At 35.3% G+C, this 26216-nt stretch overlaps 1 protein-coding gene and 1 long non-coding RNA gene across 4 annotated transcripts; one reads left to right on the top strand and one right to left on the bottom strand.

The window, feature by feature from the left end:
• The first annotated feature begins 1389 nt into the window (after window positions 1-1389).
• LOC121429742 lies at window positions 1390-15696 on the top strand. Of its 3 annotated transcripts, XR_005971966.1 has the most exons (8): window positions 1390-1504; window positions 6208-6290; window positions 6921-7079; window positions 9067-9206; window positions 11591-11849; window positions 12354-12561; window positions 13115-13255; window positions 13883-15696. It is a non-coding gene; the product is annotated as an uncharacterized LOC121429742 (long non-coding RNA). The 3 variants fall into 3 exon arrangements; XR_005971965.1 differs by lacking the exon at window positions 6208-6290; XR_005971967.1 differs by lacking the exons at window positions 6208-6290; window positions 9067-9206.
• On the bottom strand, window positions 12424-25342 carry LOC121429741. The gene is made up of 5 exons (XM_041626941.1): window positions 22237-25342; window positions 21725-21844; window positions 18384-18488; window positions 16977-17114; window positions 12424-12531 (listed from the first exon to the last, which is right to left on the bottom strand). Exons 2-5 carry the CDS (start codon window positions 21734-21736, stop codon window positions 12424-12426), a joined length of 363 nt encoding a protein of 120 aa, XP_041482875.1. The 5' UTR covers window positions 21737-21844; window positions 22237-25342.
• Between the last annotated feature and the right edge of the window lie 874 nt (window positions 25343-26216).

The raw sequence follows: 26216 nt of genomic DNA on the forward strand, positions 1-26216 counted from the left end.
TTTTGGCGGCAACCGCGGGCGATACGCAAGATTTGTCAAAGAGGCGGGGGGGGGGGGGCGGGGGTACTCAATATTTTTCGGAACCCAAAAAATACTTTTTCATTTTTTTTTACATTTGAAATGAGAGTTTTAGTCCACAACTGCGTTGAATTCTGAGAGGATATTTTAACAAATTTTATTAATGAAAGGGCGTTACTAATGGTGACCCGATCACTTTCGTAAAAATGCATAAAATTAAGATATAATCTTACATGCTTTTATTCAGGGGTCTTGGAACGGTTTTGAAAGTAGGGGGATGATCATGCAAAACCTCAATTTACGTTTACGGACACGGTTTGGGAAAACAAATATGGGGGCCAAGCCCACCCAGCCCCCCCCCCCCCGGTGCCGCGGCTCAAAATGACACAATACTCCTGGGGCAGAATTGCCCAATATTGGGGTCAGAAACTTTTAATATTTCCCTCGATTCGTCTGAATCTGAATTTAAGAGGACCTAAAACAAGGTTGAAGAAAAAGAGATAATTCGGATAGGCCTATAGATAAAAGTTGGTATTTCATTAGGCCTAAACGAATAATTGGAGCGTGAAGCGCAAGGTAATTATTTTAGGCCTACATACAGGAACGTATTTTAGGCGCATTGTTTAAATTCATTTACAGGATACGCACCTCACTAAACAAACAATACGAGAGAGAAACGCAAGCTGAATTTATTGATATTGTGACGCGGCCACCCCAAGGGCTCTCTCTCTACAACTCTAAAAGTATTTGCTGCGATAAATTCCAGTATTGGTAACGATCTCAAGATGACTTTTTACAGAATCTAATATTATGACCACCCAAGTGTCTATTTGTATGAATAAAAAATATGTGCCAAAGGATTCTGGAAGAAATTGTGTAATTGCTGAGAAATCAGCAAAATAAGCGCGGATTCGGTCACTTCCGTCGGGTCTTTATTCCATCAATTATAATACACTGTCCCACGTGTGCCTATCTGTGTTGGTTATCTTCAGTGTGAACATTTTTCAGCGTAGATTTCAAGATTTCACAAAGTTCAGTTTATGTAACTGTACCAGATCTAGATCCTCGATGATATACTGACAATTAAGCCTGGTTTTACAGACTTTCTCATGAAATCAGTGTTTACTGCAACTACTGGCATTTCTCTTTAAACTACGTCATAATATCAATTGACGTAATAATACAAGACTTTAACAAGAGCGAGAATTCTAATTAATCATATATGCACACGTGACAGAAATGCATACCACTGATTGGCTAAGAGTTTTGCGTGTCGGGGGGGGGCGGGCCGGGTTAGCTAGCTTAATTATATAGCGCGCGCGCGCGCTTGAACTCATTTTATTTTCCCCACGTGCGCTTTCAAACTACAACCTCAAGCAGCTCATCCGTTGTGCTCTATAGACTGAAGAGAAAATTTACCAAGATTTCCGTTTTAAGTGCAACAAGCTTCATTTAAACTGAGCAAGAGACAATTCAAGACTTCTTGGTAAATATTCTGTACTAAATTAATTGGTATAATTTGTAACTAATAATTGACTTTAATTCATCTCAGTCTTTTAACTCATCCCGGAACTCATCTCTGCAACTTGCTCTCGTCATACACACTGTCACGTCACACATGTACCGGTACCGGTATTATCAATGCACGTTAACTACTCCATACTTTGACAATTTCTCTCACATGCACTAGGCTGGCCATGTAGGCCTATACTATAAGCAGCCATTCTCAACTCGTATCGGGCCTCTCATTGCACTGTCTTACTTAGCCTCTCGCTTTTACATGTAAGTCTCTTACTTATCCCACTCCAAGCAAGATTCGAATCTTGCTTGGAGTGGGATAAGTATGAGACTTACATGTAAATTTGGCTAGGGCCTAGGCCTAAATGATTTACTCTCATTAACTCTCAATCAATCTATTCTTTTGTCTCTCTCATGACTCGGCTTCCATCAAGTTGATCAACATCAGTGACAGTACTACTACTGGCCATGCGTTTTATGTTGGGCCCGCAAATAGGTGGTATCGTTACATTTGCACGACAAGCACAGAAACAATTAATGGTATAAAACTTGAAATACATGTGCTACATGGGTATATTTGGTATCATATTAAAGGGAATCTTTATACCAATTACTTGAAAGAAAAAGAAATACTTGAGATTACTTCATTTACCAGTAATTAGCAATTATGTAACATCAATTGGCAATTTTTGCATGGTGGTAGACGAGGGGAGCATAAATTTTCATTTCATTAAGAAACTAAATGTGTAACATCACAGTACCTAAATATGTAATAGTTTTGGGGCTCACTGGCTTATTCTTCAATCATAAGTGGGTCAAATTTGAACTTTTAAGTTTAAAGGATACCTAATTAAGCTAATTAGTATAATTAATTGATGTAAATCATGAAATTAACATGATTGAAATTGTGACTGTCTGATGTATAGGAAATGAGAAGAGATAAAATATAGTTGTGGGTTACACCTTCAATAAAATTTAGAAGCTGCAAAAATTTCAAAAAGAAAAGCACAAAGTAATTAAATGCTTCAGAGATAAATCAATATATTGTTTTAATAATTATGACCTCATGGCTTCAATATTGACAGCGTAGACCGATAGTGATAACTTTGATGTGTCTGAATCTTCAGATTTAATTCTGGAAACATACATGTAACAGATAGCAAATACACCTTTTATGCAATTTTAATTAATGAAAACTTGTTTGTTGCAATAAAGCCCTCATCTGATGCTATTTACTTTTTTCTTAATGTTACATCACACTGCGTCTATAAATCAGTAGATGACACATATTTGGCTGGCACAAAAGTGTTCAGAGAATATTTTTCCAAATTATAAAAAAAAACTAAACAAAAAACTACTTGAGAATGAAACTGGTACAAAGATTAAACTAAACAGAGTTAAATGTACCCATACATGTAGAATATGTTCTGTGCATTGACATTCAATTGACCCAGTACCAAGAGACCATGTCCTGCAGAATGTTGAGCAAGAGGGTATATGTAAAATATAACACTCTAAAATAACATAATCAAAGTATTTTTGCCAGGTGTATGGATTTATTTATAAAATGTTAGTTGTTGTTGTTCACACTATGTTTAAATAAGCTAAAGCAGTAATGAAAACTTTTCATTGTGCATTCACATTTTTCCTATATTTACTGTATATGTTAAACCTGACTCTCAGTTGTCAACCTGTGGTGTGGTCCACCGGTCTTTGAGCCAAGAGGTGACAAATCCCACGATTTGAGTCAAATGAAATCATTTTTTATTCATAATAACCACAGTAAATATATCATAATATACTGATTAGTGTTTGCAGGTGTATTTACGCAACTAAAGGCAAGACTAATTAATATTTTAGGGGTAAATTAAGCATTGAGAAATATTTACCCGAAAAATTGTGATGTGAAATTTGGTTTTAAAAGATGATTGCGCCCAGTTATTTTGGTAGAGTTATCCCCAACAAGTTATATATCACTGCAAAGGTCTCACTCTGGAGAGTTGAAATATGCATGTTATTTCCCTATAGGGTGTAAAGTTTATCTGATTCTCAGATTTATTGGGCAGTATGTTTTTTTTACAGTTTTCCACATATTTTGACCATTAACTTTTTATGACATTACCCTATGCCTTATCTGAATGCATTTTTGAATTCCTCAGACAATTTCCTTTCAGAATATATATACTTTTATGGGTATTGGATGTCAAACATAAGAAAAAAATACAATTGTATAAAATGGTGCGATTTTGGAGGAAAATTTGAGTTGTAACGGAAATGGGCCCAACTCAAAACGCATGGCCTACTACTACTAGGCCTATGTCTATGGTCAGGCAGTGCTGCAATAAATAAATTAATCTAGGAATATTTTGTAATAACATGTGACTTGAACTTTAATATAATACTGATTGTAGTCTGCTACATGTAAACGTTTTTACATCTAGGACTAGGGCCTATATACATTGAGCTCGGGATAATCTGACATAGTAAAGTAAACTGGTTCACTCCAAGAGAAGTGAAAATTCTATAAGCCTAAGCCAGGCTTACTAACTAAGGTACATTAGATTAATTTCACATTCCTTACTTTCTATTTCAAATTCATTCATACCATAACTTATCTCCGAGTAGGCCTGTTATTATAACTCGCGGTCTTCCAAACAAATCCAACCTAGTTTCTTAGTTTTATTTCTTCTTTTCCAATTCAATTTCCTAAAACATGTTGATGCGACCAGCGCACAACACAACCTTTCCTTTAAATTTCCAATTGTCTCAAAACCAGACCAACTCCAACACTCCCCTCCTGGGTGTAACCTGAACTCAAATAACTGGCCACAAACATGTAAACATGACCACTCTGTCGGTCCATGCCTACTAAACTTTCTGATCACCATCGCTTATAGTAACTGGCCTCAGAGATGCTATCTCCCAGAAACTATGCAAAGAGAAATCTTTACTAAGAAACAACTTTCTGTGTTTAACCTGGACCATTTCAGAGTTGAAACTCTAGTATCTCTTACATATGTAAACATTAAATAAATTAAGCATGATGGTGCACTACGGATGAGTTAGAGAGGGGTGGGGCATCTACGTTCTTCAATCCTGTTTTTTTTCCTCTGCTCATCATCAAAGATTATAGGCCTCTATGATGGCCTAGAAGAATGATTATCTCATCATAAATTGCTTTATGTTCCGACTAATTCCATCGAATGATCATCAATAAGTTCATCTCATTGCCATTCCCTGTCACATTCCTCAGCACCTAGAACCTCTGGTTGTGATGGTGGGGGGGGGGGGACTAGTGACACCACCAAGACTATTATATTTGAAAATTTAGTAAGCATAAATGATTTCATTCACAAGAAAATTGATATCCATGTAGTAATACAAAATGACCAAAGTGTCTAAGAATATTTTTATACCATGAAATGGCCAAAATGTCTATTCTTAGAATATTTTTCATCTATGAAATGGCCAAGGTGTCAACACTTAAAATATTATTTCATACCATGAAATGACCAAAATGTCTATTCCTAGAATATTTTATCTATGAAATGGCCAAGGTGTCAACACTTAAAATATCATTTTGTACCATGAAATGACCACAGTGTCTACACTTGGAATATTTTTCATACCATGGAATGACCAAAGTGTCTATTCTTAGAATATTTTTGATCTATGAAATGACCAAGGTGTCAATACTTAGAATATTTTGATCTATGATACATTCTATGGTGATTCAAAAATTAATTGGTACAAATCATGAATATAAGGCACTATGAGACACACTCAACTTCAGGTCTTAGCCAAAGACTAAGAGTAAATAATAAATTCAATGTTCAAGATCTATAATAATTAAAGCCAGAGATATTTGTTTATAATGCCAGGGTCCCAGACCCTACACGTAACTGGTGCTGGAATCATCTTGTATTTAGTTGATTCTATAATAAATAATTACATACACAATGAATGCAGTGAGTGATTATTATCTATCCATGTTCCGAGTATGAGAACCAAAGTAGTGACACTTAAAAAATTTTCGACTAAAAGGCCAAAATAGTGACACTTATAAAATTTTCAACTAAAAGGCCAAAATAGTGACACTTAAAAAATTTTCACCATTGCTCCAATCTAATGCCAAAAACAATACAACAATTCAGTGAAAATTATCTCAACATACACATAATAGATCATTTAAATTATCTTCATTAGATATTAAAGTACCTCTTAAATGAAATTTCTTACAAAACCCTCATTTTAAAATCCAGGGTTCAAGAATCAATTTTTCCTTCACAAAATCTTTTATCCTATAAATTCTTTAAAATCAATTTTAGGAAGCAGTTTACATCAACCTCATATTTCTTTCCCCTATAGAATCATGATAAATGAGTACTTACAGTGTGAGAGGTTCGAGATTGAAATTGAGAAGAAAAGAAAATTGTTTACAGATGGAGATGACCGTGACCTTTCAAGATGGCGTCTGGAACAAGTTGTGCCGAATTTGTGCCTCCCGCTCCCTATTTATACCCCAAAATTCCGTCCCCTGATTGGTCAAAAATACCCCGCCCAACGTGAAACTACTATGACGTCACAATGTATGCGCGTCACTCATAGTCTGCCGACCAAAGGCCGATACGACTATGACGTCACAATCAATTCCAACCCTAACTATCACAGGACGTATAAAATGATGATTCCTGAAACTTGTTTGACAATCAGCCAGCTTCCCTGAAATACATTATTACTGGAAAATATCAGAGGTAAGTACTAATTCTTCAGTTATAACAGGGTGACAACTCAACATGACATCTTTACATAATCATTTACAATAAATAATAGCATTTCATAACAGCATCGTTCATCATAAGATTTTTTTTTAACTGTTTTGGGGTTTTAAATAGTAATAGCAGGTTAGATGGTCTCACAAGATTGCTTCATAGCCAAGTTTAATTGGTTTTAGGATATTTTTTTTTGGAAATACAGTACCATACATGTACTTTATTACATTTCCCTGAAACAAAACTGGGCTAATAACCAGCTTAAGTCCAGAAATTTTCAAAAAACTTATTGTTTTAAAGTTTTATGAATTTAATATGTTGAATTCTAGACAGAAAAATCTTTAAACCCCATGTTTTTGACAGGGAGAGACTGGAGATTTTGGCCTCTACATGCTTTTCAGTTAATTAATATTTCCTCTAGATGTCCCCATGTCAAACTTTGCACATTTTTAGTTGAAATGTGTATATAGTGCATCTGTGAAATCATTTCACAAGTAGGGAGTAGTTTTATGACACAAAGACAAAGAGTAATAATGTAACAAATAACTTCTGTGTAAACATAAGAGCAATTTAATGAAAATAAAGTCCACTAAAAAACCTTGTTTCTTTCAGACGACCAATGGTGCAAGGAATGATGAGTGCAGTGTCAGATGTCAACAACACAACTGTCATATAACATGCGGAAGTGATTTATCTTAACATCTGTTTGTGGACTTGGAGTTGGAAGTAACCAGTCTTCTCAGATTAGTTCAGGCATGGTCCATGGTTCAGGTAATGATGGTTATATTGTTTTGTTGGAGAGGAGGGGGGGGATGTAATTGGAGGCAATAGTGCATGATGTGTACTGTAATCAGGGGGGCATTTCATGAAAGGACTTTGACGTTTTATCCGACAAATCCCATTTTATCCGACAGTTGCCATAGGAACGGTGCTTCTAAGCCAATCAAAACCATGGAAAGATGTCAGATCTGACAACTTTTCGGATGAAAATATTGATGAAGCACTCCCCAGGGTAAATAGAACAAAGTCTTTAAAAAAAGTGGTATTAATCAGGGGCTGTGGAAATGGGGAGGATGTGTGAGCATCACTATGTGTAGCTCGCCACTTCTATCCAAACCATGTACAAAATCCAAAAAATGGTCAGACTTCCACTTTCAAAACCATTCCTTGACCCCTTTTTTTTCTCTCATTCAAATTCTCTCCCATCAACAAAAAAATCATATTACTAAGAATGTTTACTTTAAAGGTATCACTTAAAATTACTCTATTTTGTAATGTAGGGTGGCCTTTGGCGAGCATATGGGCATGGTATATCCCTACAGAGTTAAACAAGACACAACTTGACTCCTTGATTGCCTTGATTGTTTAAAGGACAAGTCCTCCCCAACAAAAAGTTGATTTGAATAAAAAGAGAAAAATCCAACAAGCAAATAACACTGAAAACTTCATCAAAATCGCATCTAAAATAAGAAAGTTATGACATTTCAAAATTTCACAAAATAGTTATCTGCACATCCTGGTTGGTATGCAAATGAGGAGACTGATGATGTCATCCACTCACTATTTCTTTTGTATTTTATTATATGAAATATGAAATATTGTAATTTTCTCCTCATTGTCAAGTGATACAACGATTAATTCATCCCTGGAAATGTGGTATTACTATTAGCATTGTTTTATACTCTATTTTTCAGTTAAGTTAGTCCTTATTGTCATATCTCTAAAAAAATGAAATAATGTATAATTCAAACAACAAAAACAAAAGAATAAGTGAGTGATGGACATCATCGACTGACTCACCTAGTTGTGCATATCACTGTTTTGTGAAAAATAGGCAAAACTTTAAAATATCATGTTTTACATCCAATTTTGATGAAAATTTCAGCACTCAGTATGCTAGTTTGATTTTTCTCTATTTATGATTCAAGTCAGCATTTTCCTGGGGTGGACTTGACATTTACCAATAAATATTCAAATAATATAAATTAGTATACAAAAGGAAGTACATGAATATAAAAGGCTTTCAAATGAATATTATTGAGCTCTATAAATAAACATTATTTTTACTAAAGGCTAAACCATTCAGAGTAAGTCAACTGAACCATGGAATGAACATGAAGAAAAGAACATTGCTATATGAATGCAAAGCAGGAGATTAAAGAATGGCAATGAAGCTGGAATGTGAAGCATGAGATAAATAAAGGAGTAGGTAACATCAAAGATAATAGAATCATTCAATACATTGTGTTCAAAATAAACTCCTACAGTTACCTCATATTCCAAAAAAAAAAGTAAGCCATCCTCTGTAAAAGCTGTCATAATCCTTGCTAGTGGAATCATTTGTCTATTCTTGTTGTGGTCAATGGTTAATTTCCAATACAAAATTACAGCTAACCACCAAGTTTTCTTGTATTCAATTCACTTCAATACCTTTCTTTGTTCATCCAATTTCCCTGGCATATCTGTGCTTGGCACTCTGAATTGAAAGGCTTTTCAATCCAGTTACTTTCCAAGCCTTATTTGCGTGAATGCATTCTAATGAGCATATGCTTTCATGTTCAAATGCCACTTCTATTCCGTTTGCTCACATCCCGATCCTAGAGCACTTATCCACATTCCTATCCCAGGCTGGAGGACCTGGCTAGCTGTATATGAATGCAGAGACACTGCACTGATTCTGTGAGTCTGCCTTTTAACTTCATTGTAACTGCACACTTAGGTTATCTGTGCATGTCTCCACTTTGTTTTCCACATTTAGAATCTGTGATTTGTTTGCAACTTCAAAGGCTATTCTCATCTTGACTTGTGGCTTGCATCTCAAAGTTATCTCTTCAAGACAACAGATCTGAAAATGTGGTTGCCATTCTTCAAGATATTTTGCTTCCACCATCACTTAAGGTAAATACGACCTTGTATCCATTAATCTCACCAGTTATTTTCCAAGTTTTCTCTTGAGAATGTTTTCTCCTTGTTTATTATATCATCTGGAGGAAGTATGTAGAAATTTAAGTTACAAAGATGACATATTAAAGATAATCTATGTTTTCCATGTTATTTGAGAAAAAAAAGAAATTCTTCAACCTGGTTTGTTATTTGACCAATTTGCTTCTTTCCTTGGATCTTTACAAGGTATGGCTTCAACAGTTTGTAATCTAAATCCAAGTCATTATGAAAGATTTCTGCCTAAATGAGACAGAAAATCGTGTACAGGTTACACGGGCCTAATCACTAGTGGCAGGCCATAGATATTCATTCGAGCCAACCCATTGCTATTTTTTTTATTTTGATATGGCTGAGTGACAAAGTGTATGCATATGATTGTCCATCTAACACTGATTCTATTTTTGGTAATTACTGAACTTCCTTTTCCCAAATTGGGAAGAAATATCACAAATTTTGGACTATATTTTTACTGGCGGAAGGATTAGGGCTATTTTGCTGTTTGAGGTGATGAATCTGCTCCCCCCCGAAGGTGTCTTCAAACACGCCAATTTATTTTTTAAAATGAGCCGGTCGAGGGACCCTTTTCTGATCAGATATTTATTGCCAGATATATATCCTATCCACTGGTAGTAAACATTTGACCCCTGAATTTCATCCTTATTATGAATTTTTTAAAGTGCCAATTTAACACATGAGTCTATGGGGAATGAATTAGGCCTGTGATACCTACAAGTCTTGAACGCACACACAGGTCATGGAGTGACCCTGAGTGCAAATAGCTGACTGTGTTACAACTTACGGGTTTTACATTTTCACAATAGGGGTGATCAAACTCACTGGAGGGACTCACTTATAACAAACAAATGTGTACTACAATACTCCTGTTGAATGCTCTGTTAAAAAATTCACATTCATTTTAACGGGAGGACAAGATTATTGTATATATCGAGTTCATTATGCATAAATCATACTACCATTGCGACCCCTGCCCGGCTGATGGTTCAGGCATGACGATCCTGAGTGACCTCACTGATAGAGACCTCAAATGCCAGGAGAGTCTATTCGACAACTAACTTCATCTAAAAACGCGTATTCAAGATAACATCCAATGGGGAAATGGCTTTCATTTTCATGAAATATACATTTCATTCTTCAATAAATCTTTCACCCCCTCGTTAGCTGCCCATTCATTCTCGAGCAATGGGGGGGATGAATACAGAGTGTCTCAAAGTTTGTGTGAAAAACGGTGCATTTTCCATAGAACTTCTGCCAAAAAGCAATACGTAAGGGAAAGATTAGCCCCAAAACACGAATAGATGAGTTGATGAAATGGGATGAATCATGAAAATCAGTGAAATATAGTTTCTCCTGTACTCATTACTGAATACCCCGACTTGATACGATTAAATTTTCTCCCTCTCCATCAACTTTTAAGAAAAAGGGTGCATATTTTCATAAAAATATGTGTTATATCGACGGACGCCCGTGCGTATGAGCAGGAGGAAGCCAAATGTTTCGTATTTTTCATAATGTTAATAATACTTGGAATACAGTTTGCGGGAAGAGTTCCATATGCACCCTTCATTGAAATTGAAAGTAAATATATGAAGAAAGTTTGAAATAATATATCTAGCCCTATTCTAAAACATATTTGCAGGGAGAGTGTAAATACACACCAAAAAAGACTTTATTCCATCAAAATTTCAAGCAGGATTGAGTTAGCCTTGAGGACTTTGTGATGGTATTTTGTAAATATTTTTACATATACCTTTTCATCACAAAGCCTTGAACCCCCTCCCATATGCATATGAGACACTTAAACAAAGATGGATTTCTCTAGGAATTCCATCTTTGAAGATGGAAATCATGTAAATTTGTTTGATTTAAGTTATCTATACACCTGATGCGTATGAAGGTGCAAAAAATATGTTAATAAAAAAGGTGAAAAAGTAGTTTTTTACCAGACCGATCTCATGTAGATCCCTCGATCCATTCAAATACACCGCACATACAATAAGCTTGACCCTTGAACCGCTTTGTATGATGTACATATACGTAGCTTCGATTAGCAATGTTACAAATGCTGTTTTGAAGAACAATCAAATTTGGAACTTGACTATAAATAATTATTACAATGATGATTATTTATAATCGAATTTCAAATTTTATTATTTGAATTTCATCGTTTATTTATTTATGAGCTACTGAAATCCTCAGTCTTCTAATTGGCTTAGAGCAAATCATAAGTGAGATTCCCTCGTAAGATGCTTCATTAAAATAATACTCTACGCATCTAATGAGATTTTGTTTGACCATTGATGGCATTCATGTACTTGCAGGTGAACTTCTTCCTCATCTTTGGCCGCTTCTTCTTCTCTGTGAAAATGTGCTTATCCAAAGCAGTGCTCTGGACTTCATTCAACCTTCAGTGGATGCTGACACACCTTTTCCAACCATCCACCAGTTGTGCCATGAAACCGGATCATCCCTGTACAAAGCCTATGGGAATGACTGAATTGAGAAGTCTGCATAGAGGTGCCGTCTACTAAAACCTGGTGGTCCCTGACCAAAGCCTACATTTAAAGTCCAGTAGCCAAGGTAAGCCACTTGACTCCAATCAAAGTCAGTAATATGTTACTTACTGTAATAAAACATACTTATTCTATTCATTCTGTTTTTCATTAAAATTTTAATAAAAATTAGTCTAATAAAAATAACATGCAACATTTATTTATATAGTTCTTAAAATGTAATTCTAAGTACAGCATACCATTACTCCGATTTTAGCATGGCTTCTCTTGCGCTCAAGCATTTTAGGAACTTCTTTGTACACCTTGCCAAAGGACGTGAATGCTACTACGGGATTCAACCCATGGATCTTGTAGTTAAAATTTCTGGACAAAATTTGGGCATATTTTCGTAGAGGCACTCAATTTTGTTGAAAGTAAATTACGTAGCCTGCAAACTTTCTTTTCAATTGGAGGAAAATAATTCAAAGAATTCAGTTCATTTTTAAACCAATCAAGGAATATAACTGGAGTAGAAACTAATCGACTGCTAAAATGAGAGATATTAGCCAAACATGTACCATTCTTATTTCAGCACACACAGGTTTCCGAGAACAACTTTGTACATAGGATGAGTGTTTCATGGATAGTATTCCAGTCTACGCTCAGCATGGCTTTCTTGACTCCAGACACCCTCCTGCCAGACATTGCTGTGGATACCATCTATTCTCTTCATGTCTTAACCAAGAAAGACTATTACAGTCTCTAGAATCCTGCAGAAACCATCAGGTGAAGTTCACCAGGTAAGACAAATTATAAAAAATGAAGATTCACTACATAAATTAGGCACCTAAATGTTAATATATGCTGACTAAACAAATGCAATTCATTGACCAAACTAATATTTTCATAGATTTGTTTGGCCAAAGAAATTCAAGATGAAAGTACAAATGATTATCATAATACAGAATATATATTTGCCCCTGACATTCAAGAGACAGCTGAAGAAGCAGTGTGACCAGATTTGGACAGTTGGAATAAGTTATACTTTCTCAATTGCTGAAATACCGGACTGTCCCTTGAAACGCCAGACATCTGGTTACCCTGAAAAGAAGTTCAATAAATGACTAAATGACTGGGAAAAGCCTTTGTTAATTGGCGCAATTTATTAAATGATTTCTATGAATCTAAAATGTTTGAATCCAGTCCGTGTGAATCAAGTGTTGCAATATTAGGCGATCATTCCATGTTTTAAGCGTCCATGGCCAGATTATGTCTTAAAGATGACTTTTCAATACTGGCTTTGAATGATATTTTCCTTTGGACTTCTCATTTTCTATCTTATTTTCTCTTCAGAGGATCAAGAAATTGATGGCATCTCTCCACTGTAATTGCTTGATATCAACATCCATGTCGCAGTCACTCTAGGAGCACCCAAGCATGCCTACTTGAGTTTCCAACTGTCTTAATTGTTTCAAGGGCAATTAGCAAGGGATGGTGAGTCAAAACCCTGATTGAGATGGAATTATGAAATAATGATCATTCTGATGAGTGTTAATGGATAATGATGATGATAAACCATACTTTGCAGTTCTTATTTTTAAAGCACTTATCACCAAAGAGTCTGTGGGCTAAAAGAATGGATAGAAATGGGTGATCATGGTACAAAACCTTTACTTGGCGAATCGTTAGCTAGTAATATTTTACAATTTATGATTGTCCACTATGCCTGAGCGTCTGGTTCACTACTCATGAGAACCCCCCCCCCTCCCGGAGATTCAAAGAAGATGCATGCGATGAATTTTAAGAGAAGAGATGGCTTTTGAAGTATCAACTCTGAACAATTGAGTCATGATACATGTAATTTGTTCCCTTTTACATTTCAGTTTCATTTTGGCCAGATCAATTTTAGAAAAGACTTCAAGCACTATTAACTTTCATCAATAGTACTTATATCGCTGATTACTATTATTGAAGTCATAATCCTTTGTGAGTTAATTATTAACATGATTAATGTTATAATTATCATTACGAGTGTCATGATCATAATCGTCCTGATCACCCTTGTTATTACATGATAATATTTTTCAAATATTCTCATCTCTATCCACACCAAATTCTTAGACCTTTACAGGAGATCTGTGCTTCCCACTCTTCCTTATCACAACACTGGGAAAATTGAGCAGTCACCATGGCAACTCTTCCATTATTCGGACCTGTTCCAAACAGAACTGCAGCAATTGCTGAAGACCCTCTGGTGGAACTATCTGTGGCTGGACTCTATTGACTAGTTGACTGGAGGAACTGGCTAGGCGCATCATTTCATCTTCTTTGTTTGGTGTGAGATAGCCGTTTTTCAGCCAAACAAGCAAGAAACACTGGCGATTTAAATTGTACTGTCCTACCGGTGTGAACTTCAGAAGGTTCAGAAGATACGTATGAGGCACAGTGCAACAGTCTTTTGAGGTACCATTGTAATGTACATGAAGCATAAGATATAAATCCTCTGTAAGAGGAATCAATCCATTAGATTTAATATTGATATCAAAGGAAGCCAAAAGGGACCAAAACGAAATGGGTGAAATAATTTTATGAGAATAAAACGACTTGAACAATTTAAAACAAGTTTCATCTTTAACAGGTGATGAAATAAAGAGTTACGGACATGGAAAGTCTTGGGTCACTTTCTCTGAGGATACTCAATTTGACAAACGAGTTTAAACTACTGGTATTTGATTTGGTGGATAATTCTCTGTTTGTTCTGTACAGAGTTTTTTAGATTCTCACTTTATATATTTTCTTATCTCTTTTTTAACTTGATGGTTAAGGGGAATTATATTTTTCCATGGCATATGTTATACCTTGATGGATGCAAGGTGTGATTGTGATAGACCATGGAGAAAATCTTTAAAATGACAAGTAAAAAGAGTTTGAAATAAGAATTGTTAGATTTTTATAGGGGTGTGTCTATATTTTTAGAAATTTAATTCTATATTTCTTTTTTGAAGAAACCATCTTTTTTCATGAATAAAATGTGTATAAATTTTTTTTCTTTCATTCCAGGGGCCTGTAACACAAAGCGTAGCAATGATCGTACGACATTTTTCTAAGAATGATTCCATTGACTACAATATGTAAGTTGGAAATCAAGCATACGATTAATCGCCAACCTTTGTGTTACCGGACCCTGGTACTATTTTCTTTTTCTCTATTTTTTACATAACCTAATGATGTTAGAGCAATTATGAGCTGGCCTTTTACTTTTTCTTCTTAAATATTAAGTTAACATTGTCACAGGATAGATTTGAGCAAACCTTGTGGCGAGGATCTTTTGACTGCAGTGTATGGTCCACATACCCACAGAATCTTGTGAACTTGTTAACAGAATACTAATCACACAAATAATTAGGTTTAAGAAAAACTTCATTTTTCTTCTCTGATTCTTGTTTTTTTTTCTTGAGTGCCCTGACGATAAATATCTGTCTGACATCTGCTCCTGTCTCTGGATAGACCAATTATTCCGCTCTGTCTCTTTAACTCCGGTTACAGTTCTATTGACCCTTATTCCATCAACCTACTTCCCCTACGTAAGTCCTCGCCCCCTATTCCCCAGACTCCCATGAACACATTTCTGAGATCCACATGATAAAGTTGAAATGCTGCCCCAAACAAGGGTAATTTGTGTTCAAATTTGCTTAAACGACCAAAACTGGTCATGGTTGATCATTAATTTATCACAACACCCTTAACTTTGCAAGTTCCAAAGGATTTGCCTCTCAAAAACTGACAGAAATTGGAAGGCTAATTCCAACCCAGCCAAATTTTCACACCCTTTGTTTCAGTTGGCAGTGCTTGCTCAAGCATGATAGTTTTTGTCTCACCTGCATAGCAGAGTGAGACTATAGGCGCCGCTATTTTCCGACGGCGGCACCGTCAACATCAAATCTTAACCTGAGGTTAAGTTTTTGAAATGACATCATAACTTAGAAAGTATATGGGCCTAGTTCATGAAACTTGGCCATAAGGTTAATCAAGTATTACTGAAGATCCTACCTGAGTTTCATGTCATATGACCAAGGTCAAAGGTCATTTAGGGTCAATGAACTTTGGCCGATTTGGGGGTATCTGTTGAATTACAATCAAAACTTTAAAAGTTTTTGGATCTGATTCATGAAATTTGGACATAATAGTAATCAAGTATCACTGAACATCCTGTGCAAGTTTCAGGTCACATGATCAAGGTCATTTAGGGTCAATGAACTTTGGCCGAATTGGGGGTATTTGTTGAATTACCATCATAACTGAAAGTATGTTGGTCTAGTTAATAAAACTTGGACATAACAGTAGTCAAGTATCACTGAATATCCTGTGCACATCTTAGGTCACATGACCAAGGTCAAAGGTCAATGAACTTTGGCCATAATGGGGGTATCTGTTGAATTACCATCATAACTTTGCAAGTTTATTGATCTGACTTTTGAAACTTTGACATAAGAGTAATCAAGTATCACTGAATATCCTGTGCAAGTTTCAGGTCACATGATCAAGGTCAAAGGTCATGTGAGATCAATGAACTTTGGCCGAATTGGGGGTATTTGTTGAATTACCATCCTATCTCTGTAAGTGTATTGGTCTAATTCATAAAATGTGGAAATAAGAGTAACCAAGTATCACTGAACATCTAGTGTGAGTTATAGTAGTTTTCAAAGTCAGCACTGTAAAATTATTATGTGACATTTAAAAGATGTCAAAATCCATAAATTATAGGGTCTTGTTAAATATTTTTCATAATTTGTCTATTTGTAGTGATGTGTAGGAGTATGTGTTCAATAAATACAAAATGTCTAACCTGTCAATAATGATAACCTGTGTAAAATGACCGACTTGCTATTGTTCAGTGGCTGCAATAGACAGGTTTGACTGTACGCTGTAGATTAACATTACTATTGCAATACATTAAATGACTGTTATATTACAGTGGCAGCACCAACTTTTGAAAGTAAAAGAGCAATGAAAAATAGGACGAGGTTAAAAAAATTACATTTTTTGACATACTCTAAAGGACACAGCAACAGAGAGGAAACAAGAGAGCTTTCAATACATGTACATACAAAACAGAACACAAACATTGAGCCCTGGTTCATGAAATAATTGACATGACTCAGGCTTACTACAAATATTTATTATATATCATCTTAAATTACTGTCTTTCATATACCTGACCAACACGTCCTTCAAAGGTTATTCGTCTCTTCTTCGGACTATCTTTGATATCTCCCAAACGAACCACTGGAGGGTTATAAAATCTGTCTAGTACTTCTTTGTTCACTTCAAAGGCCTTTGTTACTGGGAAAAACTACAAATAGATACACAAAACAAATTTACATTATTGATAAAAGAATTAAAATATTAGAACAAAAAACATTTAACATTTTGGTTATTTATATAATCAATATAGAAATATATAAAATATTCATGTACAAAACATCTTTAAAATAATAATACTTGTACATTTACTCAATTTTATCATAGCTACACCTCACTCCCCACAACATTAAATTATTTAAACCAATCCATTTACACACACACATCCACCCACAGAAACAAACAAATATGTAAAAAAAATTATACAGTAGAAATATAAAACTTTATCACTTCACTTATTAAAACCATTTTGGCAAATCCCATTTCACACAAATAACATACATGTAATTCCAGCAAATACATAGGCCAATTTAATACAACATTTCAATTTCAGTTCCCGACCATTTGTTAAAAAAATATCCCACCCTCTTCACAACAATACATCCAATAAATAAATTGTAATTGTTTCAACTCAAACAAAACAGCAAGTTTCTTACCCATTTAATTTACATCAGAAATATTCAAACTTTTGAAGATTCATTAAAAAAATTAACATGAATAACACATCAATGAAATATTAAAAAAAAACATTCCACTACCGATCATATTTAACTTAAATTACAAACATAGCCTTTTAACCCATAGAGGTACAGTGTCTCCTTTTAGAGACAGTTTTCAGTTTCTATTAATTCTGACTAATAGCAAATACACATGATGTATGATCAGAAAGACAAAAATGTACTAACAATTTTATACCACTCTCAATACCATACCACATGCCATTCACAAGTAAAAGCCTGTTTACTTATGGTAATCATTACCGGTATGTTCTATGAATTGGCAATGCCATGAAAACAACAAAATCATTGTTTAAAAATGCAAATTGCCAACTTTTCAGCGAAACAGTTGTATTATCACTATTTCAACTCATGTTATATCCATATTTATTTTTTTCAAAGTATAAAATTGATGGAAAATTTATGATTGTTGCCAATTTCAAGAGCAAAAGCAGATTAAATGTAATCTTTAGAAAGATTTGTACTTCTATGGGTTGAAGTTATTTCATACATATTTTACCTTCAATATTAAACTGTACAAACAACAGCACAAATAAAAAAACATAACATTCCCAAAACTCATATTTACATTTTTTTACTGAACAAAATAAGCACAATTACTGTCAAGTTTCAAAACAATTGATAATTCTTTCAACATCAATGCTACTAAAAAAATTAAAATTATAAATCAATTAAAAACATACCTTGCTATTACCACCAACACTGATTTTGTTCATCATTTTGTCCACTGTTCCCCCTTTGACTGAAAAATAACTGCCAACCTTTAAAGTCGGATATTGGCCAATATCCTATGAGAAAAAAATAACAATTAAATACATCATTCATAATATGGATAAAATAACTTACTAAAATTTATTCATAATTCTTACATACTGTAACAACTGATTAACAATCTGCAATAAAATATTCATAATACACCGAGAAATGCTCTCATTATTGATTAAATATTTAAGAAAATAGGTCTATATAACTCTACAGAATACACAAATTAAAAACAAAACAATTTCAAAAGTTCTTTTGTAGGGTCTAAATGAACTTAGTCAAGAGAATACAATAATCTACTCACTGATTACATAACCTTTTTGACTTTGACTTCCGAACCATCAAATTATTATCACTACTCAATGCATAATAGTCTGGTCTGTTAGTGAATTTGTCGACACCATAGACAAAAGCATAAATTTTTCTCCAGACCTTTGTATATATATCAGGATTAAAAATTAGGTATGCTCCAAAAAATCTTTTTACAGGAACAGAGAAAAAATGGGGCAAAATGTCAGAATTTATGAGTTTAAAGTGGTCTGATAAATAGACTAATGCTAGTGCAAATCTCGATAGCACTGCATTATTTTACATTCACTTACTAGTAGTTCTTGAATTCAGACCATTTTGGAAGAGACATTCTGTTTGTTCTGAAATCTTAATGCACCCATCTGAATTCACATAAATAAACTGAAAGGGTGGTAGTGAAGGGGAGGGGGTTCTTCAGCTTCACCATAATCGTACCATCTCATTTCGTTTCCTCATGCTCTCTTTGTGATATTTCTTCTTAATTTGGGAAAAGTTCAATTGTTATTAAAACTAGATATAGTGTTAAATGGGCAATCATATTCATACGCTTTGTCAATCAGCCATATCAAAATTAAAAATTTGAGAATCGGTTGGCTCACAGAATAATGTTGCCTTCTCATTGTTTATAAGCTTCCCGTACATGTGACCTGAAAATGATAGAAAGAGTAGGAGTAGAAGATGAAAACAGGGGCAGCAATCCTGGGGGAGGGCAAAAGGCACAGTGCACCCCACTTTTTGAAGCACTGAAAAGTGCCCTTTTAACGCAAGAAAAATGCCCGCTCACGAACGTATACTGTACCCCTTTCACCTGACGAGGATCTGTTTTGGTATTACACAGTACCCTTTCTCATATAAAGACGACCTGTGTTGTAGATGTTACCAAGTGCCCTTTTTCATATAAGTGCCAATTTTAAAAAAAAATGTCCCCCCTATCGAATGTCCTAGCCCCTTTCACATGAGAAGAATCTGTTTTATGTGTTACCACATGTCCTTTCTTGAATCATTGCCCCCTTTACCCCAGAAAAGTACCCCTCACAAACGTATTCTGTGTCTTTTTCACCTGAAGACCCGTTTTATTGAGAGCAAGTGCCCTCTGGCTCTGCCTTCTAAGTTCTAATAAGTGCACTTTCTGAAATCATTGCCCATTTTTACCCAAAAAGTGCCCCTTAAGAAAATGTTCTGTGCCCACTTCACCTGAGAATGACCCGTTTTATGCCGCTAGCAACTACCCCTTTGCCTTCTTATGGGTGCCCTTTCTCGTGTCAGTGACCCTTTTTGCCTTTTTTGCCATGTAACGTTAGACAGTAGATCTAACGTCACATGGTAGGCAGCGACGCATCAAGCCAGGGCCAGGGCTTATTTGCACACGAGTAGATCTAACGCACATCTACCTTAGATTGCAATGATTTACTAATACTTAGATCATCTTTTGAAAGATTGTTGATGTACATTTCTAGGGTTGTGGTGGGTAACTCTTTGCATATTACTTTAGTAAAGAGAAATGGCTTGCCTCCTTTGAACATCTCTACAAAGGTTTCGAGCAAATAAAAGCTCCTTCGTTGGAAGTTACCAGAACTTGCAGAAGTCGCCATTTTGGTTGAACAATGTCATACAATAGTACGATTCTCGACCGATATCAAGACAACTGGGGTGGTATTCTGAGATCCATTTTATCTCAGATAAAATATAATATTTATCCCCATTAAAATCAGTGAGATGAAATATCCTTAAATCTCTCCGAATTGGTATTCTGAAAACCATTTTATCTTCATTTTATCTCCGTAAGACACACCTACTTTTCAAACAACATCCAATGAGAAACGCTCTTTTTAGCACTCTCGTCTTGTCCAACCATTGAAAATCCATATCGCCAGGAGGTGTCGCAAAGCAGCGAGATTGCGTCAATTTATTCAATTCAAATGCGCCTGCGCTATATGCTAGCGCGTCTTAACAGAGATTTCTTTTTAAAATAATGACAATAATCTCATCTTATTTTCGATGTCGATATCGTATTATAACAAGTATCACTTCAAAAACAATATAAGTTAAGAAAAGTATCATTAAATAATTCCTAATTGAACATTAAGTCTGTTTATTTGTCAATCTATCTAATATGTATCTACACATTAAATCTGTTTGATATTTCATATATCATAGAGATATATACTTAATAACCTAATTAGTATACATCTCTGTTTTATACCCAGTTGTGTATCCGGACGGGTTGTGTGCCCCGACGATCAATTTTAGAATGTCATTTGGAAAAATTTACAAGCGAAGTTTCATCAATCTATTTTCTATCTGTCTGTCTATTAATCCATCTATACCTATCTGTCTATCTGTGTATGTATCTATCTGTCTCTGAATATAAACAGCCATACAGTATGTTTGGTATAGAGTTATGAGCATGGGAGGATTGGAACTTATAAACCATTTAACTTATTTACTCTTGACTCTAAATGTTCCAACTTTGATTAAAAAACTCTGAAGTTCATCCATTGCAGCCACAATGTTACTGGGAAGTCTCGTTTACCTGGCATCGAATCAGATGTCTTGCAAATATTTCCCCCGCTTACAACTTTTTTTTGGCAGATCCATTTGGTCGCAGAAGAGGCCTCCAGTTTGCTTTCCGTGGTATAGAGATGAGATCTCATCTGTTGATTCCACTATCTGCCCCATACCCTTTGACTATGTCCAAATCATCATACCAGTTGTGATTGTGATAACCATAAATGTCTTGATTCTACAGTTATATACTTGTAACTGGAATGCCAATTTAAGCTACTTTTTATAGCAATTTATATTCATCCTGCTGTGGAAAAGTGTACATACTTGATTATACAATTTTTTAAAGTGCAGCTTTGATGATAAATCAATAACCGCGCAAGTGAATACAATATTGTCAATATAGGCTTACAAACACATGAAGCAAAGCATTCAATTATATACTTACAGACTGCTTCATTGGTTTTCCATGTTCTTCTCCGTACCAACTAAAGAGCCTTTGTAATTTTTCATAGCATCGTTTTGAATACAATGCAAGCTGAAAAGTTGCCTCTAATGGTTTCAGCTCCTGTGCAATACATACAAATACAAGAATGAATGACTGGATAATCTAACTTTGTGTATTCAATAGTTGAGTGATCTATAAGAATTCAAAGGTGCATTTTCTAACTTATTAGTTTCTTTGTTTTTATTCAAACTTTCTTTATTTACAGTATTTGTATGGCTGTAATTTATCTGCTATGGATCCTCTACATTTCAAGCCACTGGCTTTCCTTGGGTGTTTTATCCTCTCAACTTATATAAACTTTAACACCCTTGGACCTTGTCTAAACCATCATATCAATTGTGATTGTGAGGACTATCTGGGTGGATTTCATCCCCTGATAATTCCACTATCTGCCTTATACCCTTTGACTTGTCAAAACCATCTTACCAGTTACATTGATTATGGCTTTATACCTGCACATTCTGAGATGCTTGAACTTGCCTTAAGTTAGAAACTTCGCTTTCAAGTCCCTCTCTTCCTCTGCGGAGAGGAGCTTTTGATGTTAATCAGTAGACAAAAACAAGCTATCAAGTAGTTTACTAGGATCATCAGAATCAAAGTGGTCATTGATTTCATCACCTTGTTCCTCCAGATCTGATTCCACCTGCACCTAATAGAAGGAAGAATAAAAATTGGAATGCACCACACAGCCTCCTGAATGTCATTTGTACATACTTGCCTTTTAAATACCACTATCTGCCCTATACCCTTTGACTTGTCAAAACCATCATACCAGTTGTGACTGTGAGGGCTACCTAGATAGATCTCATCACCTGTTAATTCCACTATCTGCCCTATACCCTTTGACTTTGTCTAAACCATCATACCAGTTGTGATTGTGAGGGCTACCTGGATAGATCTCATCACCTGTTAATTCCACTATCTGCCCTATACCCTTTGACTTGTCTAAACCATCATACCAGTTGTGATTGTGAGGGCTACCTGGGTAGATCTCATCACCTGTTAATTCCACTATCTGCCCTATACCCTTTGACTTTGTCTAAACCATCATACCAGTTGTGATTGTGAGGTCTACCTGGATAGATCTCATCACCTGTTAATTCCCTTACATGTATCTGCCCTATACCCTTTGACTTTGTCTAAACCATCATACCAGTTGTGATTGTCAGGGCTGCCTGGATAGATCTCATCATCTCTTAATTCCACTATCTATCTGGTACAGAAACAATGGTCAATTGTCTGTCGAAAACATTAACTTTCAAAACAATTTGAACATGCCTGACAAGCACAAATTCAACCTTGACTAGTTATGAGTATTCTATAAATTCCTAATCATCAGAACTAGAACTTGCAGGGGTTCTTCGTGACTTGCTTCTCCAGTGAACCAACAGAGACTCCTTGACACTCTGTCCATTGTCCTTGCCTCATCGTCAAAAGTACCTGCAAAGCAATGAAGAAATGCACTTTCATTAATTATGATTGGAATCAGATTCTTTCTTTGAATCTATGAAAAAAATCAAATAAACATTGTATATTTTCCAATTAGTAGTAGTATTCTCAACAAAATAACTGGGAATATGACATCAAAAATCAAATTTGATAAATATATTTGGTTGTATACCTCTCCCCCCCTCCTCCACCCCAAACTCTAATCAATATTTGATTATTTTTCCATTTAACTGCACACCATAATATTAATTATAAACAGCATGATTTTGATTTGTTTTAATCAATGAAAGCAAAGAGATTGCACATAATGCATGCTGAATTTTTTTTTTACAAATTTAACCAAAGATTGTGTTTTTTTAGTCTGACATGGAGATACAAATCGTGCCTAATGTTTTTAACTCATTATCTGGTGTAATGATTTGTGAATTTGTTTCCAAAAGAAAATGTCTTAAAAATACAATGCAATGACAGCTTTCTATTAGAAATCTAAAACAAACAAGTTTCAGGCCTCCCCCTACTGAATATATTAATTTTCTACAAGAATATGTATTTCATATCACACCTCTTTGACAACTTGGTCGACTGCACGACTAAAATAAACCAATATTTCGCTGTCGATTGGTAACTCACCTGTATTTTGTACGAAACACACGACTTCATCCTTCGGTATGGGATATGTCTCCATTAGAATGCGGTAACACGAACTCTCAAATATCGCCTTTGGGAGACCAGGCACATTCTGTTGACCTCCCCCTACTATCAAAAGCTGAGCTGTATGGGAAGTATAAGTACCTGTATAAGTGTAGAATTTCAAATACACCATATCTACAAGAGACGTAGTATTCTTCATTACCGCAATAGAATGTTTTGATTTCATAAAAATACATGCATGTAAAATGAGTATGCATTAACATATTTCCGGAAATGTATTAGACTATATATTTACCATTTGAATCGTCGACAACAATAGACTCTGTTTCATTTTATCTGTTTGCCAAGCTGCAGCGATTTCTACCTGGTTTGCTGACGGGTTCCTCCTTTTATCTTTTCTCGATATTATTGGTGAGCATTACGTATCCTTGTGTACAGACTCGCAGCTCCTTCACATAGTAATCCAGGAGGACTGCTGTTTCATTGTTCAAAATCAGCGTGGCAGGGCCATAAGTTGATGCCGTCTTATGATTACACACCAGTCTGATGCTAAATTACAGAAGAAAAATAAATCTGAAACCATTTAATTAGAATCAGTACTACATGTAAAGCAGCTATCATCACGATAGTCTACATGTTTGAGGAGGAGGGAGTGCATTGGCGCTCTAGGGACCGTTTTGGACAAGAAAACAAATTAAAAGGCACTCTGCCTGCACATGTTTAAAGCAAGAAACACCTGTTGGACAGAACATAATACGCCTGCAATGTCAAGGGTAGATACATGTAGTTTGCTTCTTTCCGTGGTGGAGAGATGAGATCTCATCACCTGTTGATTGCACTATTTGCCTTTAATATACCCTTTGACTATGTCAAAACTATCATACCAGTTTTGATTATGATAACCATACAAAAATATCCTAATTCTACAGTTATATGTGTAAGTGGAATGTCGATTTAAGCTACTTTATATAGCAATTTATATTCATCTTGCTGTAGAAAAGTGTACCTACTTTAATATACAATTTTACAAAGTGCAGCTTTGATAGCTGTGCTAGTGAATACAATATTGTCAATATAGGCCTACAATTTGAACAAGCAAAGCATTCAATCATATACATTGTACTTACAGACTGCTTTATTGGCTTTCCATGCTCCTCCTCATACCAATTGAACAGCCTTTGTAGTTTTTCATAGCATCGTTTTGAATACAATGCAAGCTGAAAAGTTGCGTCTAATGGTTTCAGCTCCTGTGCGTAATACAAATACAAGAATAAATGACTGGATAACCTAACTTCTATCATATGTATTTAATAGGTGAGTGATCTTCAAGAATTGAAATGTGCATTTTCTAATTTATAGTTTCTTTGTTTTTATTCAAACTTTCTTTATTTACAGTATTTGTATGACTTTAATTTCAAGCCACTAACTTTCCTAGGGTGTTTCATCCTCATGTCATATATCTACAATACTCTTTTACAGTGTCTAAGCTATCATACCAGTTGTGATTGTGAGGGCTACCTGGATAGATCTCATCACCTGTTAATTCCACTATATGACCTATACCCTTTGACTTGTCTAAACCTTATCAGTTTATTGATTATGGTTTTATACATGCACATTCTTAGATGCTCGAACTTGCCTTAAAGGGGAAATCTGCTTTCAGGTCCCTCTCTTCCTCTGCAGAGAGGAGCTTTCGCAAGCTGTTGATCAAGTAGATAAAAACAAGCTATCGAGTGGTGGACCAGGATCATCCGAATCAAAGTGGTCATTGATTTCATCACATTGTTCCTCCAGATCTGATTCCACCTGCACCTAATAGAAGGAAGAATAAAAATTGGAATGCACCACACAGTCTTGTGAATGTGAAACCAAATGGGGTTAAGTAAGGAGTGATACACTGCATTTACTACTACCAGCAGGTTACCAAAAGGCACGACTCAATCCTTCAACCTTTGAAATCTATTTGTAAATGAATAAAAAAATACATTGTTTTCACCTTACTCCAAATGTTTGCAATGAACTTGCTGCACTCTTGGGCCCTCAGCAACTGAAGAAGAGGGTTGTAATATTTTTTCTGTGTGGTGTCCTGATGGCACAAGAACTATGCCATCATTCTCGCTTCGGAATTCTGATAGTTTTTGAAGTGCCTAATGACAATATACAAAATAAGAGTCGTCATAATTCAATATATGTATATTTGCATTTTAATTATGATTTTAATATTTGAAATAGTCATCAGGAATGGAATATTCTGAATACTTGTTTCGCCTGATTGATCAGAGGCCAGGCAGCCGCTGTGCAGTGCCAGATCAACAAGGCTCTATCCCGTTAA

This window comes from Lytechinus variegatus, chromosome 16, assembly GCF_018143015.1.
Source record: "Lytechinus variegatus isolate NC3 chromosome 16, Lvar_3.0, whole genome shotgun sequence".
NCBI classification, from domain to species: Eukaryota; Metazoa; Echinodermata; class Echinoidea; order Temnopleuroida; family Toxopneustidae; genus Lytechinus; species Lytechinus variegatus.

Excerpts from the sequence above, each read along its gene's own strand:
- LOC121429741 (XM_041626941.1), bottom strand. Across the intron at positions 17,115-18,383 it reads GTGTTGGTGGTAATAGCAAG|TTTTTCCCAGTAACAAAGGC; the intron begins GTATGTTTTTAA and ends ATCTATTTGTAG. Across the intron at positions 12,532-16,976 it reads TTGAAGGACGTGTTGGTCAG|GATTCTAGAGACTGTAATAG; the intron begins GTATATGAAAGA and ends TGGTTTCTGCAG.